The sequence below is a fragment of the Dreissena polymorpha genome, chromosome 11, assembly GCF_020536995.1.
Source record: "Dreissena polymorpha isolate Duluth1 chromosome 11, UMN_Dpol_1.0, whole genome shotgun sequence".
Classification (NCBI taxonomy): domain Eukaryota; kingdom Metazoa; phylum Mollusca; class Bivalvia; order Myida; family Dreissenidae; genus Dreissena; species Dreissena polymorpha.
In genome coordinates, this window is record NC_068365.1 from 11,105,481 (window position 1) to 11,129,293 (window position 23,813).

The 23,813-nt window shown below is 33.1% G+C and overlaps 1 protein-coding gene across 2 annotated transcripts in view; it reads left to right on the plus strand.

The window, feature by feature from the left end:
- The window catches only part of LOC127851488 (uncharacterized), a 37,741-nt gene extending 14,276 nt beyond the window's left edge, over positions 1–23,465 (plus strand). Inside the window, exons 4-17 of one of the 2 annotated variants that reach the window (XM_052385289.1) lie at positions 4,509–4,786; positions 5,021–5,158; positions 8,115–8,345; positions 8,801–8,916; positions 9,134–9,266; positions 9,849–10,049; positions 10,282–10,498; positions 10,759–11,036; positions 11,396–11,533; positions 11,685–11,918; positions 16,859–16,974; positions 19,134–19,269; positions 19,504–19,801; positions 20,604–23,465. In XM_052385289.1, coding sequence (XP_052241249.1) covers positions 4,509–4,786; positions 5,021–5,158; positions 8,115–8,345; positions 8,801–8,916; positions 9,134–9,266; positions 9,849–10,049; positions 10,282–10,498; positions 10,759–11,036; positions 11,396–11,533; positions 11,685–11,918; positions 16,859–16,974; positions 19,134–19,269; positions 19,504–19,801; positions 20,604–21,013 — 2,924 coding nt within the window. In that variant the 3' untranslated portion in view covers positions 21,014–23,465. The remainder of the gene's footprint in view (positions 1–4,508; positions 4,787–5,020; positions 5,159–8,114; positions 8,346–8,800; positions 8,917–9,133; positions 9,267–9,848; positions 10,050–10,281; positions 10,499–10,758; positions 11,037–11,395; positions 11,534–11,684; positions 11,919–16,858; positions 16,975–19,133; positions 19,270–19,503; positions 19,802–20,603) is intronic. The other variant, XM_052385290.1, reaches the window with a different exon arrangement.
- The last annotated feature ends 348 nt before the right edge of the window (positions 23,466–23,813 follow it).

Genomic DNA, 23,813 nt, shown 5'->3' on the forward strand with positions numbered 1-23,813 from the left:
AATTAAAACAAACTCTATAAAATAATTTTGTATTGTTTGGTTAAAGAAGAAAAGGGTCCGGTAAAATATGTTGTGGTCCGGTAAATTTTAACAGTTATCGGACCTCATGTCCGGTAAGATTGTTTATATTTCGCATGGGTTTAAAAAAATCTCGGAATTCGACCAAGGACATTTTTTTATATAAAAAAACATGTAACATATATAGGGGAATGAAATTTCACGCTTGGGATCTGAACAGAATCAATATGTATATTTACAGAAACAGAAAAAGCAGTTTTCACAGGTAATATCCTGGCATGGTGGTTTAGAGTGACAATATACTGTTGAACATTTTATGACTGTTACCAAGCAATGTTTAAGTATAAGAGATATAATTTTTGTAACAGATCAGTTGATTGAAATTTTAAACGTGTCAAAATTGGTTTGATGTTTTTCCGTACTCTACCATCCCATCTCAGAAATATTACAAAGCAACAATACATCCTCTATGGTGACATGTTGCCCTAAAACTGGAACGGTTGATAAGATATGATAGCAGCATACGTTGAATTAATATTACACTTTGAGCAAACTGCATTAAAAGTGTTGATCCATAGTTAATTGTGGTAGAGATTTATAACTGGTTGCGATTGTAGGATTTTTTTAATGATTTGACAAAACATGTTTTTTAAGAGCCCCTAAATTTCTTGTAAGCAAAGCGTTTAAGGATTTATCAAAATACTGACATACTAGGTGCTCGTGGAGTTATTCCGTAACATGCGTACATGACAAAGAATCGCTGTGTACATTACCTCATTTTTTCACTTAACAACAAACTCCGATATACAGGTTTATACGGATTTATCAAAATATTGACATAGGTGCTCGTGGAGTTATGCCGTAACATGCGTACATGACAAAGAGGTCGCTGTGTAAATTACCACATTGTTTTACTTTACAACCAACTCCGATATACAGGTAAACGAAATAAAATGTTTCTTCGCTGAATGTAATACAGGTTAGCAAGTCGACCTCTTTTGACCAACACAATCAAACCATGGAGAGGTATCTGACTTGATTTGTCTCATCTTGATAATCACGGTGAACACACCCATGTATGTTGTCTTCGATGGCAACAACTTAGCACAAACGTTTTGATTTGTGTAGGACGTCCGTCGTTTTTCACTTGTTCATCGTCAATTTGAAAATTTAAAGATGATCACTTTTAAAATAATATTTGAAAAAAAATTCAGACTCGAGCATACCTAAAAGTGTATTACAAAGGTCAATAGAAGATTTTTATAATAGTTTTTCCCTCTCTATATCTACCTGTTCATCAACATGCAAGTCAAGCTCATAAAGATTCATATTTTGTGATTTTGATCTTGGTACTTCTCGGCCAAGTGCAATAAAATGCAAAGCTGTTACTATTCGATAACGATTTTGCCCAAACTACTGACTTGAGCTCGGTGTACTGAACGCCCTCCACATAATTGCAATTTTTGAAACGTATGTGCCTATGTTTACATGCTCTTTCAATATTGAATATAGGTGTTCAGGTTGCATGTATTACGATATGATATATTACTCTATTATTGTATTTTTCTCTAGTTTCAAGCCATGCCATTATTCATCTAACTGAATCCATATATTGCGGGTAGTAATATATGTTTCTTTTCAATACTCCTCATAGGACATGTTGCGACATATGCAAGTCAATCGTCTGTTTTGATGTTCACGGTAAAGTCAAATTACTACATCTACTACTACCGGTTAAAGAACTGATCACATACAGTGAAGATTTGCAGTTATACTTTGATCATTTTGGCAACTTAAGGCTAGCATACGTATCTTGTGAAAGTGTTGGCGACGCAACACTGGTGTGACGTGGTATAAGAACGTTCCAAGCTTGCTGTCATTTTAACTAATTAATGAGTCATTGAAAGCTTTATAGAAAGCGTTCTTATTGCAAAGCAGATTTGGTGTGTTCATGTCATACAAAGAGGAAAATGCACATTTTTATATTACTTTAGATTATATGGATGTGTATCTGTGCATTTATTGATTCTAAGCTTGTTGAGCAAATCAGAAATTTCCCGGCCATCTTTTTTATTCATTATTTCTGTGAGCTGAAACATTATAATATTCTTCTTCCGTTGATTAATTGTTAGGCTTGATGGGTCAATTTATTAAATAAACAGTTTCCACTTAGAAGTGGAAATACTGATACAGTATAAAGAAGTAAAATATCACATATTTCGCATATGCACAGTATTATTGACCATTGATATGTCGTTACTAATCACTACAGATATATTCACAAAGGACGTTATACCATCAGAGGTCAAATTTCGATCGAATGTTTATACTCTTGCTTAAAGGATGAGATATATTATGTTAATAGAAGCATATTTCTGCTTAAAATCCCGTAAATTGTTCGTATTTATTAATATGTAAGACCGTTAAAATTAGCGCTTAATGCAAACAACAGATCAACAAATCAATAAATATGATTAGCGATATCATATTCTCGCTGTTCCGTTGTTCTGACAAATAATAATTATAAGTCAGTGTCACACTTCACCTGTTGATAACATAGTGATATTTTATCAAATGCATCATCTTCTGCATGCGCTATATGCCTTGCTAGTTGAAACTTATCTTCAACACCCTTTTTACATGTTATATCGATAGTTCTCATCGTTGTTATATTTTTGAGTGCAAACTTTCCATGAATACCCTCATATTGGTCTCTTAATTGTTGAAACAACAGTTGGTTTTCGCGGAAATGATTTTCAATGAAAATATCATCATCAGTACATGTATCTGCATCAGCGATACCATCAGTAGAAGAAGTGGCAGTGTTTGTGGCTATATCAGCGGAAGTGATCGGCGGCTGTATCGCCGGCAATACAACGAACACAGGCAGTATAAGTAGCATTATAATTGGCAGTACCAGCAGAAGTATCAGTTGAAGTAAAAGGGAGAGTATAGGAAACATCAGCAGTATCAGTGGATAGATAAGTGGGAGTATAAGTAGCAGTTGCAGTTGCAGTATCAGTGGCAGTAACATGTTTGAAAGATCATAAAGAATTTGTAGCGCAAAGACTACCACGTTATGAAACACTATATCAACAACTTGATAAACATATTATTGTATCACAGGGCATATAACAGTGGCATTATCAATGACAGTCTTAGCGGAAATACCAAAGATAGTATCAATCGCAGGGTCAGTAGCAATATAAGTAGCAGTAGCATTACCAGTATCAGAATCAGTAGCAGTGGTGAATCCGTGGAAGTTTCAGAGGAGGTTTCAATGGAACTATATGTTGCAGTAAGAGTAGCAGTACCGCTTACTATAACACTGGCTGTTTCAGTGGCATTATCAGGAACTGCACCTGTTGCAGTGTATGCATCAGTATCGTTGGTAACATCAGTGGAAGAAGAAGTAGAACTAACACATGCAGTATCACTTGCATTTCTAGTAACAGTACCATAAGGAGTATCAGTGGCTGTGAATATGGCAGTACTAGTAGGACCTTCAGTATGAGGAGCAGTTTTCGTTGCAGTATCAATAGCAGTCTCAGCCCTTATATCAGAAGCAGTATGAGTTGCAGTAGCAATGATGGTATTAGTGGCAGTATCAGAACTAAATCCGTCAAGTGTCATTAGCAATTATCAGTGGAAGTATTATTGGCAGTATCAGTGCAAGTCTCGATAGCAGTATCACTAAAAGACGCAGTGGCAGTATGACTGAAAGGGTCAGAGGCAGTATCAGTGGCAAATATCATCTGTATCAAAACATGACTAAGTAAGAGTTCAAATTCAAGTATAAGAATCAGTACCACAATCAGTCGCAACGCAAGTATTAGTCGCATCGTCAATTCAAGTATTAGTCGCATAGTCAGTCGTAGCACCAAAGCAATAATCAGTCTCAGTAACAAAGCAAGTATCGGGCAAGGCAGCAAAGCAAGTATAATTATACAATCAATAAACCCTCATCTGATAGTTCCACCTCAGTCACTCCTAAACAAGACACAAATGTCACTTTATAAACAGATGAATATATATAAAAAAACAATCCGAGCATCAGCCAGCCTACTTTATTAGGATGGGAGTTTTATTATTTTATGAACATACTCTGCAACGCAACAGGTATTGGTAAAATCAATAACAGGATTTTTGCATTTCCTTGATTTATTATTTTTTCATATCTGTTCGACGTTCAATGTTGCAAACAAATAAATTCCTTTTCGGGGTAATAGCGTTTATGCAACAACTAAAACGCAAAGTAATGCTTTAATGAAATGGAACTCTAATAACTGCCATATATACCTAAAACTCACGCATCTACTAGAACTAACACGAAAGGAAAAGACATCATAAGCATGGTATATACATTTTAATGACCCCATTAATTCACATAACAAATGCTTTAAGATGTTATTGAATATGCAATATAAATTTTCGGTGACCATTATTTTAATTTGTATATACTTACCAATGCATTAACAAAAACATTAAAGGAGAGACTAACGCTGGCAAGACATCGATTCTTAATCTTCTACTCGGGGAGGACGTACTTCCGGTCAGCCGGCTCTTTTCAACATCGACAGTCTGTGTTGTTCATCCAATAGGCCCAGAAGAGGATCCGTATTTCACAATTGAAGGGGATCAGAAAAAACATATGGGGATTCAAGGGCAAGTGGTTGAGAAACTTAAGGAAATATTAACATGCCGATCTACCAACGACAATGTCAAAAAAATCGATGTATATTGGCAAGTTCCAGCGTTAGGATTGAATGTACGTAAATTTTTATTTCGATTGTGGGCTTAATCAAATAGCATTAAGGAGTACATTTACCGTTATAAAATATTTTCTTTATTAACTTATTTATATATGTTCATTAAGTTTAGGAAAGACTTAAGTATTCGCTGATATTATGTTGATAAACATATTCATGCTGCATTTCTATTTTTACACCATTTGATATAAATGTTATGAATATTATTCACTGTTAAGGTACGACTTTTTCAGAAAGACGTTGTCTTCGTTGATCTGCCCGGGACTGTTGATGAAAAATCAAAAGAACACCTCCTCGAGTATCAGTCCAGTTCAGCCGCCGTGATCTTTGTGCTGAATAGTGCTAACGTTGAAGGTGTTCATAAAAATACGGTATATATTGGTATCATTATTGCTGACACTTAAGTAATTGCTTTATATCTAAATAAGTTTCATTCAATGCAAAGCGTTCCGTACATGCGAGGGGCGATTTTAATTTAAGATTATGGTCTTAAATTATAAGACTCGCATATTACCCTTGCTTTCAATGTCCTTTGTTGTAATCGATTAGGTTAACAAGTGTATTCAACAAATGATCATTGCCATGAAGTGTTCTAGGTTTGTCCTTTTATATATCGTATTTTCATTTTTCGTTATACGAAACGTGAAATTCAACGCATATTAAGTTCATATTCTGATTTTCTTATGACCGGAACAAAACAACAAACGGAAACCCAATCGACTAATTTTAAAACAAAACACGAAACTTATTGCCTTATTCATATTTTGTTTCAATTGTAATATTGCTCAAATCAGTATTTTTAAATTGAAACAAAGAGAAACGGAACGGAAAACGAGTGACTCTGCGCTGATGTATTTTGGAGATAAATAATTAATGACATGCTTGTGAAGTTTTCTCCCTGTGATATTATTATTAAGAATATATGAGACGAACACGATTATAGAGAATGAACAGTCGAGTCTTTGGGCAAAGCTCATTTTGGCTTGTCTAATGGAAGAATGAATAGATCTACAGTAACGTTATATTATGATACCAATGTTCCTGTCTGCTTATGTTTCAAATCATTGAATTCACTCTAATTTTTAACATGCATGTCAATAATCATGACACAATATACTATTTATTTTGAGCGTAGCTTTTCAGTTCAAGAAATTAAAATAATCGAATTATGTAACATCCTATTCATATCTGTTTAACACATAAAAAAGATCCACGTAATTGCTAACTAAACATATGAATTGAATTAGTATGGTGTACACTTCCCATGAGGGAAGCCCTGGCGTTGCAAGTCGTGTGCCTCCCTGGCTCCTACACTCCGAGCATCTGGCTGGCGTTGTGCTCTCGTTCAAGGTGTCCACAGCGATCTTGCATCCAGCCAGTGTTTTGCAACAAGTTGAAATTATAGTGTGCTTCACCGGTCCTGAATGTATCACTCTATGTTGTTATAATGTTCAGAGCAAAGGTTGTAATGCCTTGAGCTATTGGTTCACGAAAAATTGTATAAGCATGAATATGTGTGATGCTTCCTTTATAGGATAATTTTTGTTTGCTAATACCAATTATACAATTATTTGAAACTCTTTACATGACCACTACATTAAAATTACAGAAAAATCACCTCTAATTACAGTCAATTATGTAAAATACCCTTTAAGTTACAACTTTAACGTGGAACAAATTAATTAATTCGTCTGTATAACGCTTTGTAATGGTTTACGTAGTATTGTTAACACTTTCCGAATGACTGTTCAAATTAACTAGATGTGTATAAAATACATAACATAATACACTTTTCGGCCAATAAATGTTCTTACAAAGTTCAGCCAAGCGAATGCGTTCTTGATGGCGCGTTCCTCTTGCCGGCTCACGGCATTTAACACCTTCCCAGTAGTCAGCTGGCTCAGGTGAATCCGGAAGGCCCGGGCCTGATCCTTCACCTGGTCCAGGACATCCCTCGCCCCGTTAACAGCCTCGTCCTCTCGTGTCCCGGCACGCCATCCGCGTCTTCTGTTCAAATACACTATGAAATTTCTCATATTTACCATTGAATCAGCAAAAACACGTTAAGCTACCGATGTAATGCTATTCTATAATGATATTCGAGTTGTCATTTAAGGAAGCATCCAGGATCTAAAATGGAACATTGCAACGCGTGCTGGTAGTTTCTATTGGCTAGACTCGTGATGTTTGTCTTCTTTATGTAACGGAATGGTTATAAAGTCAGCATTTTTAAGCGGTGTGATAATTTCATTGGAAGTAAAATATTTTGTTAGTATTGACTATATCTAGAGCGCTGTGTTCGGAACATTAAATTTGCTGTTTAAGTAGTTATTAAAAATAGGCACATTTATTAATATAATTTTAGTTAAGATTCTTATCTTCATGCGCAAATTTAATATATTAATAAAATAAGGAGTTTAGTTATAACTCTCGTTTTAGAGCTAAAATCACTTGACATACCACGGTGCAGTTTTAAAATGTAACTTGTATTCGTTCTTAATAAAACTAATCGGGAATTATTTATAAGACACTATGCACTTTACAATGGCATAAGAATTAAAAATTTTGTATGTATTCTTCTTTTTCAATGTTATTTCTATTTCTATTATGTTATTGGCAGTACTGATGCAACTTGAACATTCTATTATGTAAGTTAAAGTACTTTGGGTTCATTGCCGCCGATTATTTTTCTCCTAAAACGTCATGCCGACTTAAGGGATAATAATAATAGGAATAGGGGAGAAGGTATTACAGTTCCTGAAATGTTAGGACTTCCCACTTAGAATAGGATTAAAACGAGTTTTTTTTGTAAAATACGTACCTCATTTACAAAGCAAAGAGGCAAACGACGAGAAGTGCCCTTAGAGGCTAAGTAAAGCCCGATATATTCGACTAATGGGTTACTTCCTCAAGACAGCAGCGCAACGCCACTCTTTTTTTTCCGTTTACCTTTCTATCAAACCAAGAAAGGTAAACGGTACAAAACATTCAGTTTCGAGTTTCAAGCTCTTAATTTCGATGTATGAAGAATAAAACGAAATTTGATTAGGGAAATAAGTTCCGTGTTTTGTTTTATAATTAGTACAGCGAAAAAATATATAAAGAGGTCATTTTGTTTTCGTATTTTGTTTTTCTTTCGGGATTAGACTTATAAAAACTTATAGCGTGGATTTTCATGTTTCGTTATGTCGAATGCACAACGAAAAACGAAACGACGGTATATAAACGGACCTAAGTGAATGATTGGACGTTTAAAAATAAATCTTTTAGCTGATAATTACTTGCAACACTCTCCATATATAAATGTAGGCAGTTCGTTTATTTCAGCTGCTACAGACATTAATCCAAGTTGAAGGGCTCGACAAAACAGTAGGTTTATTTGGTGTTGATTCAACGTCTGTAATGGTTGTTTGCAATAAGTGGGATGTTGTAGAACAAATGGATAGAGAAGAAGAGGGGACTGCAAAAAAAGTTTGGGATGATGCATGTACCATGCTACAGAAATATTTACCAGGATTTTTATCGGAGCGGCAAATGTATAAAATGGATACCTTGAAGGTATGTTAAAGAAAATACAACAATGAACAATTAAAAGTCATGCAATATGATATAATACCTAGGTATTTTTCTAAACAAATATCAGTGTACAAATAATACAAAAATGATAATTAACGATTGACTTATTATTTACCGTAATATACCATTTGTTTTGGTATTGTTCAAGCGTTTTTAATCTGTAAATTTGATGTTTTCATATAAGACACATGTGTTCACATATACACTTCAAAGCATGTGCATAATAGGAATTTTAGATCGAAGCTAGTCAGCAAGATATTTGAGTAATATGAACTTGTTCTTAATAAAAAATATTGAGCGAAACTACTTCGGAAGTTTATGTGTGCCAAACCTCATCTAAAAATAAGGATTTGAAATTAACAAACAATTGTCGGTGTCCTGCATGATTAGTTTGCCTTTCTTTCAAGCGGACTATTTGTTACACATCTTGTTTTCAGACCCTACGATACATGAAATCTGGAATTGGTGACACCAACGTATACATCGACTTTAAAAGAGGACTCGGCGAGTTGGCATTAGAATGTCAAAACAAAAGATCGTACATGCATTCAAGGTAATAGCTATTGTGTCTATACATATAAATAGTATTTCTACATGTAATTAAGCATTGTTATTGTGTGTGTCTGTTGTGTATTTTTTCTCAATATCCTATTAGTTTATTCATTAAATAAAGATACAACTAGTCATCATACTTATCAAAGGAAATAGCAGATCAAAGTTCATCATCTGTACTTTTTATTATATGATTTTAAAGTGTTCTCTATTTGTAGGTGGCTTTTTTCATTTGTTGAACATTTTGAAAATTTTATTTCGAGGAAGTGCGATTCTTCTTCTAATTCGTCGGATAAAGAAATAACACAGTTACTTCAATTCATTACCGTTAAACTCGAACATTTGGATACTGTAAGTTAAGTTTCTCTTTAACTAAAATACAAATTACAAATCGAAGCACAAAGTAGAACAATATAATGCGTTTTAACTTAATTATACTTATAAATCGTTGCAAACCAAAGTAAAATTATTCTTTATTTCTAGAACTTTTGACATGAATCAAACACATAAATTCTACACCTCGCATTTTTTTGTAAATATATAGGGTAAATGAGACAAAAAAAGAAAAAGAGCTTATTGTCCACTTAAATATTATTAAAGTAATTGACCAATGTATTATGCAATAAAATACATATATACACAATAACATAAAGCATAAAAGCATGATAAAAACTGTTGAAAACCATGGAACTTTAACACAAAACATTGAGGATTTACACTGACTCATGCATTTATAATATAACTCCCAGTTATTAAACACTAACAAAATGTACCAACATTGTTGTTATGCCTTATTATATTGTTTCATAGTCGAATCATACATTTATGTGTGATTAAAAATACGTAATCATATAATATAATCGCTAAGTTGATACTTGCTTTATTGTCAAAGATGCTTTGACGTATTAACATTCAAATCATTAAACGATTAAGTCCTTAGAAGAAACATGCAAAGACACATCAATTCAAGATGATCGTATTGGCGAAATGGACGTGGATGCTGCCTTTAACTGGCTTGAAGCCAAAGGGATAAGCCATCAGCTTAACAGTGTAGAAGAAATGAGGGACCTCATTCGGAGTACAATACGGGCGAATAATAATAAATCCCGGCAGCCAATATATATAAAAACCATGGTATTTTAAAATGACAAATCGAACGCTTGACATCTTTTGCCGAAATAATGCACGATTAACATCTCATTTTAGATGATCAAAATATCACTATCAATATTCGCTTAACTTATTTCACCTCATTCAATTTAGTATTGTCTTTACCTTAAACGTTTGCTTTCACACAAGAAATGTGCAGTATTGTAATTAAATTCAAGTTGTATAATAAAAATTTCGTTCACCTAAAACTTTCCAGGATGGTGAAGATTTGCAAATAACATTATCCAAAGATAGGGAGATGCGACATACCATAAGAACATTATACAAGGACATGTTGAACACCATCGAGAAACATCCGAACTTTGATGACCTAAAAGCGTACCTCTCCTCGTTTTGTGGATGTGATGTTATAGAGAAACTGAGCGAACACACCAACAAACTTCAACACACTGACAGCCCCATTGTTATTTTAGGTATCTATCCGTGTTATTTTTAAATTGTTACAACATTAACTCTATTACATGTATTTATCTTATTTTATATAACAAAGGACATTTATCGTCGTGAACTTATTGTAGACAACAGGATTCGAGTTAACACAAATTACACGAAATATTAATTCTTGTTGTATTTAATTTTTGGTAAATTGATTTACTATTTATTTATTATTTATTTATTTAAATCTATTGTTAATATAGTTCTACATCAAGAATACAAATATATATTCTAACAGGGGAGACGAGTTCGGGAAAGAGCTGTTTTCTGAACTTGATTCTTGGAGAGGATGTTCTTCCATCAGGCCTGCTCTGTACAACTGCGACTATCTGTGTCATCCATCCCATTCCGCCTGGCGAAGACCCGTACTTCACAATTGATGAAGACGAAACCAAACACATGGGGAATAAGATAGACCTTATAAAGGAACTAACGGCTATTTTGACGTTTCGCTCTGACACAGATCTTTGTAAACAAGTGCATATTTATTGGCAGGTTCCTTTGCTAGGATTGAACGTACGTATTACATATATTTATGAAATATTTTTTATCAAAGTTCACAAATTTATGGCATAAAGTAAATATGAAATACACGTATGTTATAATATTTTACACAAATTGTTCACTTATAATTTAAAAGTTTGTATTCGAAAAAATAACGATACAATCGTAAGTAACTGTATAGCTTTTTGCAGTATTTTTTAAATTTTATTTTATGTTCTTAGTTTTTCATAATGTGAATTGTCGTTAAAGTTTAGCTTACCATTTGAACATAATATAACACTGCGCATTTTGTGCACGCTTAATGAAAAATGTATTTCTAGTAAGCATTGCCTTACAATAGTTTCTATTAAACAAATACATATTCATATAAGAACGTTGTTTTGGTGGATACACCTGGTGTGGGCGAGAGTGAACAAATGACTGCCAAACTGTTTGAGTACATTCCAAACGCCGCAGCTTTCATATACTTTATTAATAGTGCAAACGCAGGAGGAGTCCAAGAAGACAAGGTAATTTTTGTATTAACATGATATTAAAATTGATCAGATGTTATGTATTCACATAAACATCATCGTTATCAAAAACAAAATATATAAGAGATAAATACTGGATATCCGTATATAGTTCATATGGGTTGAGACTGTACAAATTCAATTTCAGCTGGTGAAAATTTTTGAAAAGGTTCTAGAATATGACCAGTCAAGAGATGTTTTCAGCTTCGACCCAACGTGCATGCTTTTTGTGTGCAACAAGTGGGATGTAATAGAGGAAAGGGAAAAGAACGGAGAGGTTGGGCTTCAAGAGAAAGTTTGGCAAGATATTAAATCGAAGCTACACAAATATCTACCTGGATATCAGTGGGACACGCACGTATTCAGATTAAGCACAGCTGAGGTAATTTATTGGCATTTAAAGAACAAATTCTATGTATATTCTATAATGAACTTTGATTAAAATTGTAATACAAAAATGAAACAAATATAAATTGACTGTTAAATAAAACAGCAAACAATAAATCTGTTTAACAGTTAAAACTCTTACTTTGCTGTACGTTACCTTGCAATTAATATCACCACGTTATTTTAATAATTTGTTTGCACATCGAGCGTGTCTCAAACCGGTTTCCGTATACAGTTAGCGGACTATTCCAGTAGTTAGTAGGTAAGACATTTCTCTGGCGAGCCGCTGCTTAATATACAGTGGATTTGCTAGCTATAAACAATTACGTTAGCGTTGAATCTCTCGAAACATTTCTAAACATATTGAACGTATCGTAATGAATAAAACATAACATACATATAAACACACAAATGTGTATGGCGGACGATACGAGATGTATTTGCATATATTAGATTTGTTTTCAAAACGAGGGGTGGTGTTTTAATGTTTGTTTTAATGTATGTGTAATGCTTCAGAAAATGACTACTCACAATATAAAATGGTATTATTGTTGAACGTATGTGATAAAAAAAATCATTTTTCAATTTTTTTTTCTCAACTTAAAGAAATATGAAAAAACATTATTCAATGAACGTTTTGTATTCACATATATTTACGAAATAGATTTACTTAACTGTAAAACCATTCTAACGAATCAGAACATAGTAGTATTGGAATGTCTGCTATCATTTACAGCAAATAATACACATTTCTAGACAGCTTGGTTCTATTGAAGTTAAAAAAACTATTTCGTGATATAATATATTGAGTTAACAGTAATTTGATGGCCATTGTAATAAAGGATTTCGAGATGCTTTCATAACATGTTGTTCTACGGGCAATATCTGTGTACCAACTTATATTTATGATGCGTAAACCATAAATTTGCTTTCAGAAAAAAAACAGATGATCGCACACTACATTACGTTGTTTTTGCACCTAATAGAAATGCACTTTTAATGTCCTAAATATCATGTAATGCGCAAGTGTTGATTTTTTCATTATCTGCATTCCAGTTACAAAGTGTTTTTTTTGTTTAACACTATACATATTTTACCCCTTATAATAGTTTAAACTCCTTTAAAATTGTAGAATTCCTGAATATGTTTGAATATGCATAAAACATAATTCTTATCCGAGTCTACAAGTGCCCAAGCATATCTGCAATGGCGACTATATATTTAAAAATAATGACCTACACAATTTGAGTTCATTCCTTATGGCATTGAAATCTTTTTTTTTTTTTTTTTTTTTTTTTTTTTAACTTTTTTTTTTTTTTTTATTCAATATAATACATACAATGTATACATGAATATATACAACATAGTGATTGTACAAAGCAATAAAGTTCAGACATGTTATACAAGATATGCTAATATGTATTTTTTTTAAAAGAGAAAAGAAAAAAAAAATAATAGAAGAATTGTTATGAAAAATGATGAGTTGTATAAAGTCGGAAGAAAGCATACTGGACTTGTGTGTTTCGTTGTATATTCAAAATGATCTTATAAGATTGAAAAACAAACATACAAAAATATTTTAGAAAGATAAACTTACATTAGAGTGAAATGTATATAAGTGGACAAACATCATGAGAATTTAATCCGATTCCATTTTTGTTCAAAGTTTTGTAATGTGTCATTACTGAGGGCTATTTCTTTCTCAATCTGGACTTTAAGTTTAAGACTATGGATAAAACAATTAAAATTTGGTACTTGTTTTTTGAACTTCATGTGAAAGATGAACAATTTCATCATTATAAGAATAAAATTCACAATATTATTACAATCTTTTGATTTCAATGAGTAAATTCCGAAACTTACATTTAAGAAAGATAGTTTAACGTTTAGTTGCTGTTGTTCAAGAAAAGATGTTAATTGATTCCAAATAGGCTGGATGTGTTTGCACTCCCAAAACAGGTGTTCTATAGTTTCGATGTTTTCACTGCAGAAGTCACATAGATTTGAGTTAGATAATTTGCATTTAAAGAGATATTTATTTGTAGCTATAATTCTATGGATGTATTTATATTGAAAATTTCTCAGAGTGCTTTCAATAGTTGCTTTATATGGCATGGTAAATATGTGTTTCCAATTAAGTTCATGTACTCCGAAAAGAACTTGCCATTTATTTTGGGTTTTTGAGTTTTCTGTAGGGTTTTTAATTTGTAGTGTGTAAAATATTTTATTTGTTTTGTTTTTTCTTCCAAGTATATTTTCTACGAATGTTGTTTGAGTACATGGTGTATTATTTGTATTGATTTCAGATTTAATATGTATGGGTATGCTTTTGATTAATGTGTAGTACTTCAGAAAATTATTTGAAGGTATTCCGTATATGTAGCATATATCATTAAAAGAGTAGAAATCCTTAATTCTGTAGTCATATAATTGGTCGACATATTTAATGCTTCGTTCAAACCAATCTTTATAGAAAAACGTCTTATTGTTTGAAGTTATGTCTTTATTGTTCCATAGAATAGTTTTACTGCTTGTTTGGGTTTCTAGGTTTTGAGTGACATCACTCCATGCTGATAGAACATCAGACAGAAATATGTTTTCGTTTGCAATTTCATGTAAGATAGTATTGCTGATGTTACATTCAAAGAGTAAGGAGTCACCATATTTTTTTAGAATTTTCTGATAGAATAATTTCCATTTACTTGTATTGGCATTATCTAGGTATCTTTTAACCCAGCTGCATTTGATTGCATTCAAGAATGAGTCAATGTTCGTTAATTGGATACCTCCATTTTCTACAGATTGAATTAACTGAGTTCGTTTTATTTTATCAGGCTTACCGTCCCATATGAAATTAAATATTGCTGATTTTATATCGTTAATAATATCATTTGGTGGATTTGGGAGGACTGTTAATACATAAATTAATTTAGGAAGTGCAAACGTTTTCAATACTGTGTTTTTTCCGATAAGTGTAAGTTTACGGTGATGCCATGATTTTAAGCAGTTTTTAAAATTCTGTAATTTAGGTAGTATGTTTTTAAGAACTGTATCTTTTTCATTATTTGTGAAAGTAATTCCTAACGTTGTGGCTTCATCGGATGTCCAATTAAATTTCATTTCTTTTTTATATTGGACATTATTTTGTTTTAATTTACCTACTCGTAGCACAATACATTTACTTTTGTTTAGTTTCAGACCCGATGTCATTCCGTAAAGGGTTAGCGATTCTATTAGGTTATGGAAAGAATCGTAATTGTCGTTTAAAAAATAAGTTGCATCGTCAGCAAATAGGGACTGTTTGATTTCTTCGTCAGGTTCTAGTGATATGCCTTTTATGTGTTTATTTGATTGGATGTGATGTGATAGATACTCGATGCAGATAATAAACAGCGATGATGAGAGTGGACATCCTTGTCGAACCCCTCGTTCGATGTTAAAACTGTTTGAAAAGAAGCCATTGTTAATGATTAAACTGTTAATATCGGTATAGAATAGTTTGACCCATTGAATGAGACTTTCACCAAAGTTCATATTTTCTAAGCAAGAGAACATAAATGAATGATCAAGCGAATCGAATGCCTTTTCGAAGTCTGCAAAGAATATTAGACCAGGATTATTTGAATTGTTGAAATAGTTTATGCATTCTTGGATAAGACGAACGTTTTCACCAATGTAACGTCCTTTTATGAAACCAGATTGAGATCTTGAAATGATTGCTGGTAATATTTTTTTTATTCTGTTTGCTATACTTTTAGTTGCAATTTTATAATCATTGTTTAGTAAACTAATCGGGCGCCAGTTTGATAAGGATTCTAAGTTTTTTCCAGGTTTTGGAATAAGTGATATAATACCTTGTTTTTGTAGCGTAGTTAAGTTTTCGTTGTTAAATGAATAGTTTAGTGAATTAATTAGATGTGTTTTTATATCATTCCAGAATATTTTATAAAATTCGATTGTGATGCCATCAGATCCTGGGCTTTTGTTATTTTGCATATCTTTTAGGGCTAATCCACATTCATATTCATTAAGCAATCCGTCGCACAGTTGTTTTTCCTCTTCGTTTAAAGCGTGATGTGTATTTTTAAAAAGGGTGTTATTTTCAACATTTTTTCGTTTAATTTCGTAAAATCATTGAAATCTTAGCTGGGGTGTGTCCCAAATACATGTTAAGTATTACGTTTTTTGTATATTTATTATTATTCGAACAGAGTCGCTAAGCTATATTTTGTATCTTATTGCTCATGGATTGTGTACATGTCATCTGCATGTGAAATGTTAATGTAACATGAGCCTATTATTCAATTGAAAGAAGTCTATTAAATTAATAAAACCAAAGTTTGCGCGTTTGTGACCGTTTTGAAACTTGTATAGTAAATGCATCAACATACCGCATTGGCACTGACATTGACACTCAATGCACAATTAAAACTTTAACGTATCATGTTTGTAAGCACGAAACATCTGTCACATATTTTATATATCTGTCTTGTTATTGTTATCATCGAATACATGATACTAATGTAGAGCGGACAGGCCGCGTTGGTTTAAAACTCTAAGTTTGACTAACTTTGAAGATAATCATATGGTATTTACGCGCGTCGCATCAACACATTAAGAGTGAAGTACATGTAGTTAATGTACATTCTTTAATTTATGGTCAAGTTGTGAATCAGACAATCTGTATTTAGTGATGTATTTTTACCATAAGTCACATTGTGTGGCCTTGATTTTATAGATAGACATGTGGTTTACGCTTGTTGCACTTCATCAACGATTCAGCAAACAATATGCGTGTATGTTTGAAGAGTTTGGGCATAGCATTATAATGTATGCATATGACTTGGATTGCAATTCTTAATAAATGTGTAATTTGTACATACAGATTTAAGATTACGATAGCAATGCCACATTAATATTCATAATATTATCCAGGCAATACGATACATGAAGTCTGGAATTGATGCCCAAACGAAGTTTGAAGAGCTTAAGGTCAGACTCAAAACCTTGATTCAACAGAGTCAGACAAGCACATGTGCAATGCACTATAGGTAAGTATTATTTATAAGCGAAATATTGCATGTTAACACTTAACTAAGTTAATGTTTGTATTAAATATTTGATAACATATGTAGGTCTCGTTTGAAAAAAAAACGCGCGAAATTTAATTTATTTTAGATTATGTAGAATTAGCTTGAATTGTGAAATAAAAAGCAACCTTATCTACTCCCCCTGGCGTTTGCTTTACAGTTGGCGTCCGTGATATTATCAAAAAGTTAATGTAAGCTAGCTTCTGAAAAATAGTTTGAGAGATTCCATTCAAAGTTCAAAGATATATTCGCGATATTATAGTGACACCCATAAGTTAAGCTTCATGAGTCTAGTTTTAAATTTTATAAAAAGTAAGGGCCTTTTTATATATAGAAATATACATACAAAAACGGGAGATTACAATTCGGTAAGCGAGTTTCTATTGGATGGTTAGAGAATATCACTGCATCGAATAACATTTCTTAAACGTATTAAAATGACTCTGTAGGCCAAATTTGTTAATTCTATGTAAGTCATTCTTAAGGGTCTTTTATCACATCGAATTGTTATATATTAGCTTTTAGGACAGGTTCCAGCTTATTCAACTTAGATATTTATATCAAAAACTTCATAATTTTATGTAGATTCCATGTACCCTGTACGGAAACAACCTGAACCCCCTTACATTGTGTTTTGCGTGGATGTAGTAAAATGCAATACCATTGTCACCAAAATAGTAGAAGGATTTCTATTTTAAATTTCTCAATAACAAACTTAATAGATGTATTGAGCCTGTGCACATGTTTGCCTCGTATTCAGACCTAGCATCTTATTACAACTGTATTTGGTGAGGTCAAAGAAAATGTCATGTTTAGTAAATAAAAAAAAAACTGCTTAATGACTTAGTAATGACTTTAGCTATTGCGATTACGTTTATATGTGTAAACTGCATATATCCAGAACTCGCGAACTGTGTAAAAGGCATGCATGATGTCACGATCAAGATCGTTGATACAAACATAGAAAATTTGCATTCGCTTTGTAACTTGTTTAAACTTGAGCGATTGACATGCAAATGCAAACAAAGATTCTCTCCATCAAAACTTGAATTGTATTGCATATGGCGTCAAACTCGGTCTTTGTAAATATATATAAATTGTTTCTGCTCGACAGCTTAATAACAAATTGAGCTATTGTATTGAATTAATTAATGTAACTGCCATTTGTCCAAAAGGTCGAAACGTTAATATTCAATAATTGATTTTACTGCATTAATATATTTTAATGAAACTTTAAAAAATATTCTTTATGTCCACGGTCTTAGAACAATCGTTTCAGATTGAGATATCGAGAACCAATTTGAGCTCTTGTGATGCAAGTACACTTGCGCTGTACGATAACTTAATTTGTGTTTGCATAAGAGGTACATCGTGTGATGGTCATCCGTCAAGGTCAATGTTAGTTAATATAGAAAAAAATACGCATGTGTATTGTATGATAATTTTCACCTTTGGCATATAAAAAAGCAAATTACTTGATAGCTAAAATAAATGTTCCTACCATACACCCAGTATTGATTTTGCAAACAAAGCAACAAATACTGACAAGAATTTAATAAATCCGAGAGCTCTTTTTATATAAATACCTGTCCCGAGAGAATTGAACGTAGTAGCAACAGTTTGGTGATTGAAATATGCGGGATTTAACTTGTATCCATGCGCACTATTTATATCGTTACGACAGTGTTGTAAAATTATGTTTCGCTTTGTGGACGCGAGTTCGATTCCCACTGGGTGCGGGTATCGATTTTGTTCTTTAATCAACGTGTTTATATCGCTTTGATAATAATCTAGTGTCAGTAGATTAAATGTACATTAACATAATGAATTTTCATTGTGTAAACACGTGTTTATATTATGTGATAAATACTGTCGATGGTATTTACCCCTTTATGCTCAATCTAACAAAACAAAATGGATCCGAAAAGCAGGACTAATATTTTACGCGGATGTTTATTTCATAAGGTGTTATTCTTATTTTATAAAACGCATTGTATGTCATCAATAAAAAAGTCAATCATGTATTCTTTAAGAAATGCAACAATATTTACATTGCGTATGTGTAGGTTACACGTGTTTCTTTTGAAAATTATATAATGTAGTATTGTTTTTATTTAAAGGTGGTTAGTTTCGTTCGTTCGAAGCTTTGAGGTATATACTTCTACAAAACGCGGATATGCTTTGGTTGTTGACAAGGAAATGTTTTTGACAAGTGCTCACGCCAAACTCGATCAAATAAAAACTCTTGCAAATAAGGTACACATTTTTCAATTTCGTCCTTCATTTACGTTTCCGATTGGTTTTGCTGCAAAATATAGCTTATACAAGCACATTTTATCGACATTTGTCTTGTTTCGTTCAGGGATTATTATGAAAATCTGTCAATTTTCGCGACAGATTTTGATTCACGAAAATGTATTAACTTAAATAGGTCAAAATTGAATATGTTCAAATATGCTCAGACTGATGCGAATAATTATTCATTTATAGCTCCGCAAGAAACTAAAGGATGGTTTGTTATCATATTCGCGTTTGAGTGATACTGTCTGCGCTTATGTGGACCAAACGCATGTACGGATCCGTCTGATACTATTCAACATTAAGAGTGCATACTACCAGAAAATCAAATGGGAAGTATTTTGTAAAGTAATGCAGGGCTGGGCTCAGGGATTTTGGAGGCAAACTATCGAAAGATGCATGTCAGAGATTGAAAGAGTGTCTGGACGAATACTTAAAGAATTGGTTTTTATTGAAGACGATATTAATACATTAGAGCATATGTTCCCAGGTATTTTTTTATAATAACATGATAGTATACACTGAAAAAGCGTCATATAAAATTTCACGAGATACAGCTATGTTTTCCTTACATATCTTTGTTCGTACTAGGCTTGTTGCAACATTATCGCATTGCATAATGCAAGATACTTTATTGTATCGTACGGTACTGGACCGTACTTCCCTGCACTCCCTTGCACTGCCCTGCCCTACACTACACTGCACTGCACTTCCCTGCTCTGCACTCCCCTACACTGCCATGCGCTGCACTGCCCTGCCCTTCACTCATCTGCACTGCCCTGCAGTGCCCTGCGCAGCCATGCACTGCCCTGAGCTGCCCTGCACTACCCTGCACTGCCCTGCCCTGCACTGCCCTGCCCTGCACTGTCATGCACTGCCATGCACTGCCCTGCTCTGCCCTGCTCTGCCCTGCACTGCCCTGCCCTGCACTGCTCTGCACTGCTCTGCCCTGCCCTGCACTGCCCTGCACTGCCCTGCACTGCCCTGCACTGCCCTGCACTGCCCTGCACTGCCCTGCACTGCCCTGCACTGCCCTGCACTGCCCTGCACTGCCCTGCACTGCCCTGCACTGCCCTGCACTGCCCTGCACTGCCCTGCACTGCCCTGCACTGCCATGCACTGCCCTGCACTGCCCTGCACTTAACACCCTAAATATGTACAGAAAGCGTTAAAAATGTTTATAAAGTTTTATTTTCTTTCATTTTAATGCAATGCACTGTACTATAGGATAAAATACTCAAAGGAACACCACACATGATTTTTTGAGTTTTAATTTATATTGTTATTTTTAGATTCTGCGGCTAAGTCATGTCTTCCACACAACAACCATCGTGATGTTACAACGACTTTGCACGATTTGATGTACAGTGTCCCTCCAGGCATGTTAAAAACATTTCATGCGTTTGTACAGGAAGTCGAGACTATTGCATACGAAGAATATTACGATGATTGTGTGACTTTATATACAGATTTTTTATACATGATCTTAAGTCATCGCTGTAATGAGCTTATAACAATGATTTGGGATGACAAAATTACTAGCCGATTGCAAAGCAGTACAAAGCTACTGGATTTGATTAGAAAAACTACGCAAAATGAAAGTGCTATACTAAGTGAATGTCATGATATTGAAAAACAAGTTCGGGTTTTTTCTGAAAAGGTTGACACGATTTGCAAAATTATCGACAATTTTAAAGGTTGAAATGGCAGCCATAGAATGACACATCTAAGATACATGATTATTAATAGTAAATACATACGTGCTCTCATACCGAATACTAATTAAAATGATAAACATGTCATCAAAGTGTCCGACTATAATACCATTTAAAAAGTAATGATAAATAATGATTATAAATAAATTGTAAAAGTATCATGGCGAATAAAATACTTTCGGATGAATTACACTTGTATCACTTTTAATGCAGGTATAAAATATATTTATGACATTTTATCATGTGACTTTATCTTATTCATGATGGGCTTTTGATAGAAATGATTTACTTGTAATCTTTAAAAAAAATGAACAGAATGAATTGTATTAGTAAACGCGTATTTCGTACATTAATGGATTTATATTATTTGTACTGTCTGCCCCGTCGTAAATGCACGTTTGTTGACTGTAGTTTACAACGATATTGTTGTAGCTTTTTTCCATGTGCATGTTTAATTGTTATTCGCATATCAAAATATTGAAGATTTAATTAAAGAAAATACACCGAACAACCTGAAAAACTTCATAAAGGACTTATCTAAATGTACCGTATTCTATATTATGACATTTATTATGAAATGTTTCCTTCCATCTTTGTTCGATGGAAGAAAAGGTTGTTATGTATATACTTGTTAGTCTTGAATCATGCTCGTATTGAAATATTTATTTGGCGACGCCATTTCTCATTCTTCCTTGGCATTTTAATAACCAGAAAATCAACTGTGTTATGTCATTGTGATTATAACAAGAATTGTGTTATGTTATATTGGCATTCCCACAAGAGACACTAGCACAAACGCTGCCACACAAGTTACGGTAAAAACAAATCCAAAACATCATTGACATAAAAAATTGAAAATGAAATAAGTACATTTACACTAAAATTAAACAAACGCAGAGATATGCATACATAAGTCTAACATAATTTACAATTCTCTTTTTTTAGTGTGACTTGTCTAAGAATAGGACGGGAGGTTCGCTGTGACACTCTTTACGTTACGGACAATTTCAAATGTTAACAAATATAGAAGTCCGTTTTCCCCGATCTTCGAATACATACGGATTTCATACTCGTAAATACTGAATTCGTATTTAATAGTGAAACTACATCATTTCATTTAATGCTAAGTGATTACATTTGTGTGTTTTTGGGCGAACTGTCCGTATATCTTTTCAGTTGCATGACTAGAGACTGGTTTTTGGAATATTTGAACATTGTTATTCCGTTAAGTAAATCGTACAAACAAGGTAAATGGTTATAATATCATTGATGCTAAAAACGGTAGTTTTTATATAAGAATCAATTGGTATAACATTGTATAATTTTAAATATGTCATACCTCTTAAATTCACACTGCTTTGGTATCCTCAGTCACACGAAGCTAACAAACTATCCTGCAAAACAAATTGCTTAGTTCTCAAAACCACCAAGAATATGAGCTGGTCATCTTGCTTAAAGTAGTACGTAAATATCATTTTCGGTTCGAATGTGTGAATATCCGAGTCAAACAGCGTGTTTTCCAGGCAACAATTAATTGCTTTGAAATATCGGAATATAAAATTAAGAAGCAAACAATTAATACCTATTGTAAAAAACTGTTAAACACTATTCGCTTATACATCTTCGACAGTTAATATTTTAAATTACCCATCTAGTCTGTGTTTACATATTTGGATCATCACCCTTTGTTGTAAACACTTAAGTGTAATTTATAGTTACGATAGAACCCATTTGTTGTTTATTAAATGTAATTATGAGGCCTAATTTGTACGCAGTTATACATGTGTCAAGTTATTTCAGTTTTCAGAGTTTTCCGTTTTTTGTTTATAATACTAGTTGTAAACAAGTTTGTGTTAGGAACATTATTCAGTGTGGTAGAAAAAACATTTTAAGCCAAACACGCTTAAATACGTTTAGTTTAATAAACTGCGATTTTAAAATTTTTGCAAATTGTTATGGTTATTTTTGTAGAGTAAGACTTACGGTAATTCACGCTTGTATTCGTTCGATATCAGGTGATGTGTACATGATCGAATCATGTCTATTTGATTAGTCAGTTTGAAAATCTGTTCAGTTCGAGTATCATAAAAAGCATGTCTCTCACCTTGGCGGTAAACGCTTCCGGGCGATTAGAAGTATTAATCGGCAGTCGATTTGATATGCAATGACAGTTACAGAATTGCGATTAGAGCACTAACCGGTGAGTAAGTGTCTGCAACATACGGCTTTGGGTAAGTTATTGTATCATCGATTACATTGTTGATACTCTGTTTTGCTAGGCTTGAAATAAATTGTTTTATTTGAATATTGCAAGTTATACTTTAAGGAATAAAGTACATTTTTGTTTGTCTGAACTTAGAAATTAAAGTTTGTATTTTTACAAGTAAACGCCGTAGTCGTGTTTCACTTTTTAAATATTTGTCAAACCGAGAACTTATATAGACCTGTGTAATTGTGTTATTATGTATACAGTCATAGGTATGCTAGGCATGTATAACAATGACTTTGTGAATGTCTGCATCATTTTCACGTGTAGAGGCTCTATATATCAGTTGATTTAATAAACCATTTTGATTTGATTGAAGTTTTATATGTGGAACTCTTCGGCACACAGTGCATTTACTATATGCATTCAAGCGAGTAGCAATACTTTATAAGAAACTTGTGCATTTATGGAAGTTAACAAGTTTTTGTTAACCTTATTGGACATTATGCCATATATATATATATATATATATATATATATATATAATTATTTATCATTATTATGCGGTGATATGGAACCGT